The sequence below is a fragment of the Impatiens glandulifera genome, chromosome 6 (genome assembly GCF_907164915.1).
Source record: "Impatiens glandulifera chromosome 6, dImpGla2.1, whole genome shotgun sequence".
In the NCBI taxonomy this organism is placed as follows: Eukaryota; Viridiplantae; Streptophyta; class Magnoliopsida; order Ericales; family Balsaminaceae; genus Impatiens; species Impatiens glandulifera.
Genome location: NC_061867.1, coordinates 11,367,473 through 11,374,516, shown reverse-complemented (window position 1 = coordinate 11,374,516; position 7,044 = coordinate 11,367,473). Strand labels below are relative to the sequence as shown.

At 31.8% G+C, this 7,044-nt stretch overlaps 1 protein-coding gene across 1 annotated transcript; it reads left to right on the top strand.

The window, feature by feature from the left end:
- Positions 1-574: 574 nt before the first annotated feature.
- Positions 575-4,555, top strand: LOC124943148 (probable LRR receptor-like serine/threonine-protein kinase At4g29180). The gene is given in 12 exon segments (XM_047483702.1): positions 575-650; positions 748-842; positions 844-1,774; positions 1,777-1,924; positions 2,002-2,073; positions 2,159-2,230; positions 2,785-2,865; positions 2,963-3,108; positions 3,209-3,408; positions 3,549-3,675; positions 3,742-3,807; positions 3,894-4,555. Coding segments are annotated over 12 exon segments (2,676 nt in total).
- The last annotated feature ends 2,489 nt before the right edge of the window (positions 4,556-7,044 follow it).

The window sequence follows — 7,044 nt, the reverse complement described above, 5'->3', positions numbered from 1 at the left end:
CAAGTTTGATATTTTAATTTTGAAACATTAAAATAAATGAATTGATGAAAATAATAATTATATGTTGGTTTATAATAATAATAATTATTATTATTTAACTTATCTCAAATTTTAATTATTTTAAAATTTAATGTATACAATGTTATTTCTAAAATAATTATTTTTTTATCAAAATTTTTAATTTAGGATTAATTAATACAATAATTATTTATTTTAATCCTTATTTTAATTATTTTAAATTTATGATTAAAATATTTATTTTAAAATAATTACTTTAAAATTTATAAGGATTGATAAAATTTTAGTGTTTCAAAGTGTTAAATAAAGTGTTAAATATTGTTGTAACCTTAAGATTAAGTAAATATTTATCATATTATATAAAATAATAATTTAAATGTATAAATATATATATCAAAATATAAATAATAATTTAAATAAGTAGAAAAGTGAGTTTAAAAAGTAAACATGTTGGTTTTTTAAAAGTTAACTCCAAACAATGATTTATATATTGAATTACAGAGTAGAAGAAGAAGATTATGAAGTTTTGGGATGCAAATTTCGGATTGAAGCAGAAATGATAATGATAATCCTCCTCATGATCTCAATTTCGCTTGCTCTTACAGCTTCTGTTATTGGACAGAGCCAAATCGGTAACCCTTTTTGTATTGCATGCACATTACCTGTTTGATAAAAGTCCTCAACGATTATCTTCTTCTTCAGTTTCTGATATTGGTTTATTTCACTCAGGATTCATTAGTATTGATTGTGGTTCACCTGATCACTTAAGCTACGACGACCCCGATACAGGCATCAAATACACCTCAGACAATTCCTTCATAAACAAACGCCGGCATAAGCAAAAACATATCCACTGAATATCAATATCCAAAAATTCTCAATCAGTCACTTCCTCTTTCAGACTTAAAATCCTTCCCTAATGGAAAAAAGAATTGCTATTCTCTGAGATCTAATAGACCAAAGGGTAGTTTAAATCTCCTCAGAGCTTCATTCATATACGGAAACTACGATAATCAAAGCAAACTCCCAGAATTCGATTTATATCTCGATGTCAGTTATTGGTTTACTGTTAAATTCACAAGTTTTTCTGAAATAGTCATAACAGAGGTCATAAGTGTTTCTCAATCAGATACAACTTATGTTTGTCTTATAAACAATGGTCTAGGCACTCCTTTCATCTCTTCTTTAGAGCTAAGGCCGTTAACCAGTTCCATTTACAATCTCGAATTGGGTACAAATGGATTGTTAGTTCTTTTCAATAGATTCGACATTGGATATACAAATGGAAGCGGTCGATATCAAGATGATACTTATGATCGCATCTGGAAACCTTATGGTTCTTCTCCTTCTTGGGAAACATTCGCCACTCCGTTCGATATTGATATTGTTGATAATGGCAATAGAGCACCACAGGAAGTGATCAGGTCGTTTGTGAAGCCTAGGAATCCAAATGATTCTTTGGAATTGTACTGGAATGAGACGGATGTTGGTTCTAGGTTTTATGTTTATTTATACTTTGCTGAACTAGAACAACTGAGGAATCAATCGAGAGTATTCAATGTTTCTTGGAATGGAATGCATCTATTTGGACCCATTTCTCCACGTTTTCGTTATGCAGAAACAGCATCGAGTTTAACAGGCTTAGTCGCGAAAGAGCATCGAATTTTTATCTATAGAACAGGAAACTCGACTCTCCCACCCATTCTCAACGCGATTGAAGTCTATACTCTCAAACCGCTTCAAGGATTACTAACGTACGACAAGATTTTGATGCGATTACTAGGATAATGACAACATACCAACTGACAAAAAATTGGATGGGCGATCCGTGTGGGCCGCAAAATTTCGTTTGGGAAGGACTGAAGTGCAGCTATACTGAAAAAGCTCAACCTAAGATCATTTCACTGTTAGTCAATTTTTTGTTTTTCATATGAAGATCTTTATTGAGGATGTTTTTTTCCATAATCTTATTTGAAAATGCAGAAACTTGTCGTCGAACAGCTTGACCGGAGTGATATCAACTTCCATAGCGAACCTTATGTCAATACAAATATTGTAATTTACACTCAAGCTCAATTACTCACCATGTCTTTCTTCTCTTTTAAACTAAAAGAGGGTAATGTTCTTTCTTTGTTTTCAGGGATTTGTCGAGTAATAGATTGTCTGGAAGTATACCTGAATTCCTCGGTGAACTACAATCACTGAGAATTTTGTGAGTCTTGTTTATTAATACATCTTATCATTTCATTTGAATGATTGATTTTTCATTTGAGTTAATTTTGTTTATAACTGTTATTTTAATCACTTAATTATTTAGATTCAACTCTAACTAAGTTTAAAATTTTGCTTTAATTTGATAAGGTATGAAAGACATAACTCGGTAATCAAGTAATCTTAAGTTTTGATTGTTAAGAAGCGCATGTTGCTTTTTCTTTATTTTAAGGCTTATGTTTTAACTCTTTACTTATTCTCACCTAGACACCTTGGATTAAATTTGGAATAATAAAATTATTATATTCTTTCAAACAAAATAAATCTGAAATTAATTGAATTATGTCTTTATAATTATAAAATATTCCTTAAATATTTTTCAGTTGAGGCAATTTACAAGCCTAAGACTTAAAATTTAGATATTCTTATTTGTTTTATTATATAGTTTACTTAACTCATGACACTTAAAATTCAGTATTCAACATTAACAGTTCACTTTTATTAAACCCAATCAAAACAATCATGAATAAATATATGAAAGGATTACCTATACAGGAATTTAAAGAACAACATTTTTTCTGGACCTGTTCCTACTAGTGTTCTTATGAAATCTAGGAATGGAGGGCTCAAACTCATGTAAGTTTTCTCTTTTGGAGGGGTTTTATACATCTTCCCTAATTAATTTGTCCATTCATCTTAATTATGGTCATTACCCTTTTTTTCTCCTTGCTAGTGTGGATGATCAAAATGTTTGTCAGACTGGAGGATCGTGCAAAAAGAAGAATTCAATGATTGCTATAGTTGCATCGGTAACATCTACAATCGCTTTCGCTATCATTGTGATCATTAGTTTGTTGGCTTATAGAAAATTGAAATCAGGTACCTTATATTCTCTTTCTGTTTTCAAATTTACTATTTTGTATGATTCGGTTGGCTAATGAATGATTTTGCGCGACAGGGAAAAGCGTCGAGTATAAAGAAGATTCTTTAGGAACAAAAAAGAGGAAGTTCAGTTATGGTGAGATTGTACAGATTACAAATGACTTTAAAACCGTGGTAGGAAAAGGAGGATTCGGTAACGTATACCTTGGACGAATGGAAAATGATGATGGCACACAAGTTGCTGTTAAGATGTTATCTTCTTCGTCGTCTCAAGGATCCAATGAATTCCGTGCTGAGGTAAAAAATTTAATAAATTACTTACCAGAAACAGTTAGTTACTCTATGGACAAATAACACTTGTTTTTATAGAAGCAGGTTAAATTGATAACAAAGTTACTGCATTTATTTATTTATATTTTCTACTGAGCTCTTCACAGGCTGAGCTCTTGCTGAGAGTTCATCACCGGAATCTAGCTTCCTTTGTCGGTTACTGCGACGATAATAACAATATGGCTCTTATTTATGAGTACATGGCCAATGGAAATCTCAGAGAATTCCTTTCAGGTATTTTTTATATTTTCAATTCTCATTTATGATATTTAATTATGATATTGTTATACTACTCATCAGACAACAAGGCCTCCGAGAAATTGAGTTGGGAGATGAGAATTCGTATCGCAATTGACGCTGCACAAGGTGAACTTGCACAACTTTTTGCTCATACGCCATCAAAAGGAAAATCCAATTTATTAATACATTGTTATCGTTGAAACAAAAAACAGGATTAGAGTATTTGCATCATGGTTGTAAGCCGCCCATAGTTCATAGAGATGTGAAATCTGCCAGCATTCTCTTAAGTGAAAATATGGATGCGAAAATAGCTGATTTTGGGCTCTCGAAGGCTATCCCAAGTGAAGAAATAACTCATGTACCAACCGTTGTTAAGGGCACTCGAGGTTATCTTGATCCAGAGTACTATAAATTGCAGAACTTGACAGACAAGAGCGATGTTTACAGTTTTGGAATAGTTATGTTAGAGTTGATAACAGGAAATCATGCCATCATAAAACAAAAAGGGGAAGAAACCATGCATATCACACAATGGGTGAGGCCAATGCTGGAAAAGGGAGAGATAAATGAGATTGTGGATGAAAGGATGGGAGGCGAGTATAATGTGAACTCGATATGGAAAGCTTTGTATGCGGCCATGACTTGTACTAGATCCTCTGCCACTCAAAGAGAATCAATGTCTTTTGTTTTAGTAGAGCTTAAGGAGTGTTTGTCAATGGAGATGATTCCACGTCATGGGTTGGATTCGTCATCTCAATCCCAATCGACAAGGGTAAGTAGTACCTACTATGTATCGAATAGTTCGACCGAAGTGTTTAATACCGAAGTGTTTAGTGGTGACATTAATGCTATAAGTGGTCCTTTAGCTAGATAGATTTGTTTTTGGAAAAAAAAGCCTAATATTGGTCATTTGTCAAAGGAGCATGCTTGGAAATAAATGGGAAAGTTGGATCGGAATGTGACATGCATAAAAGTAATTAAATTTATTGAGTTGAATTTTAGTATTTTAATAATGTATTTTTTCTCAATTCTGGGTCAATTTTCTCGGTTCTCGGTCTTAGTCAGGACCGAGGATTCTCAGTTCTTTATCTTGGTCCTCAGTCCTACAAAACTCGGTCGTCGAGGACCAAGTGTTCTTCATCTGGTATGAAGAATTGCAGGTTTGTATCTTTTGATACAAATAATGAAGCTATGATTTGTAAGTTGTAAACAACTCATATGAATGCATGGATCATAATCCTTAACCCTAAACACGATCAATCAAACTCTGTAACAATTAATTTTTCAAAATGGTTTTTGGGAAAAATTTGGGAACTTTTGATTTAGGTCATCTCATGGCTTAATTCTTGTTCCAACAGTTTCGAAATGATGTTTATAGTCGAACACAATAAAAACAAAAACATCAATCAAGCTCTGTAACAACTTTCAAAACTGAAATATAAACTTTTTGTTTCAAAATTTTCACTTGGATTAAACAAGATCGTGATTGATGTAATATGATCTAGAAATCATCTTAACATGCTTACAAATATGTTAGACAACTACTTGAATAAAAAATTCAAGCTTAAAGAGCAAGAACACTAAATTCAAAATTTCCAGATATTCAAATCAAATTTGGGTTTTTCAATTTAAATTGATTTGATGAAATCTCTTTCGATAGGAAGCTTAGAAAACATCTAAGGATTGATTTCTAACAAAGAAAATACAGAATTGAGCCATAAACATGATCAACCCGATCAAACTTGGAATTTTTTTTTTTGAATCTTAACTTGAATTAAAGTAGGTCTGGAAGCTTACTAGCAAATGGAGAACACTCCAATGATGTTTAGAAAGCTTTCCCAAGGCCTAAATCAAAACTTAGATCGCTGGAGAAGTTTTTATAAAAAATCAGTCGATGGAGTTCTTTGCAGATCTTCAATCAGACTTTAATGTTTGGATTTTGTTTGATGGATTGGAAAAAGATCACCTAAAGACTATTTATACTACTCTAGGTCGGCTACTTAGATCGAATTCAACTTCAATTTTTCTTTCGAAGTCCTTCTTCAACATTTCTGTTTTGTCTTTGGTAGCCTAGCTAAAGCATATGTTATGACTTCTAATCCTAGGAGAAATGATGGCGAGGAGGAGACGTGCACATGGGTGAAAGAATGAATGATTAAAGCTGAGAAACGAAGAAGATAGAACTTCTGGAAGGCCACTGACATTTCGCAAAGAAGACGATCAAAACAACATCATTTTGATGAAATGAATGCTCCGTTGGCGTTCTTTCTGGCATTTGGGTGTCTAGGCTAACGGGGTTAACGTCCTATTAGCTGATCCCGTGTGGACCCGAGCGCATGCTTGGTTACAACCGGCTACACGACGTCTTCATAAGCGCTGGACAAAAATCTAACGTTGATCCGTTGGCTACGAATCCTGTTGCAATGAATTTTCTTATTTTCGGCCACACAAGATTATTTGTTTTTATTTTTAATACAAGGGTTATTTGAAATCGAAATTTTAACTCTTTCTTTTATTTTTTTCACAAATTATACAAAAATATTTTTGACAACATAATAAAAATTATGTTCATTTATTTTATTTTTGCGTATTTTTGGGGTATTTATTTAATTATTTTAAGACATAAATTACACATAATTTATGTTTAAAATCATAATTAAATAACTTCAACCCCTTTTTGGGATTAAATTTGGGTAAAATAAATACAATATTTTAACCTCAAATTACTTTTGAATTTTTATTTAATTTTTCTAATTAGAGTTTAATTATCAAAATAACTAATCATAATTCACTCTTAACTCTCTTTTTATTCTTTTGAATTACAAATTTTCAAAATATTATTTTAAGCACACTTTTTTCATCTCCGTGCCCATAGGCTGCCCCTTCTACCTCCACAAAATCAGCTGCCCAATTCCTTGCACAACTAAAATCAAGAGCAGCACATATTGTAAGTTCTTCATTTTCCTCTTTTTGTTTTTCAATGTTTTGCCTATTTCATTAAAATAAAAATCATTGCATGCTTTAATTTGTTGTTTGCTTGGCCTATTTAATTTCGTGCATGATTATGTAAATATGTATGTTATGTAACATGAATAAATAAAAAAAAATAAAAAAAAATAGAAAGTTTACGACCAAAACAAAGACAAAGCCAAAATATGATTAAAAAACTAAAAAAATAAGCAATATTCACGTGACTTTGTATTTTTGGTTTTCCACCTTTCTCACCTCTTCTTGGCCTGAAATTTTATATGCATGTTAATTACTATAGTTTTGAAAACATATAAAAAATTTAGAAATTTCTGGGCTGTTTTGACAAACATATAAATTGAAAAATCGAAAATGACTCAAAACTTGAATGTTTTC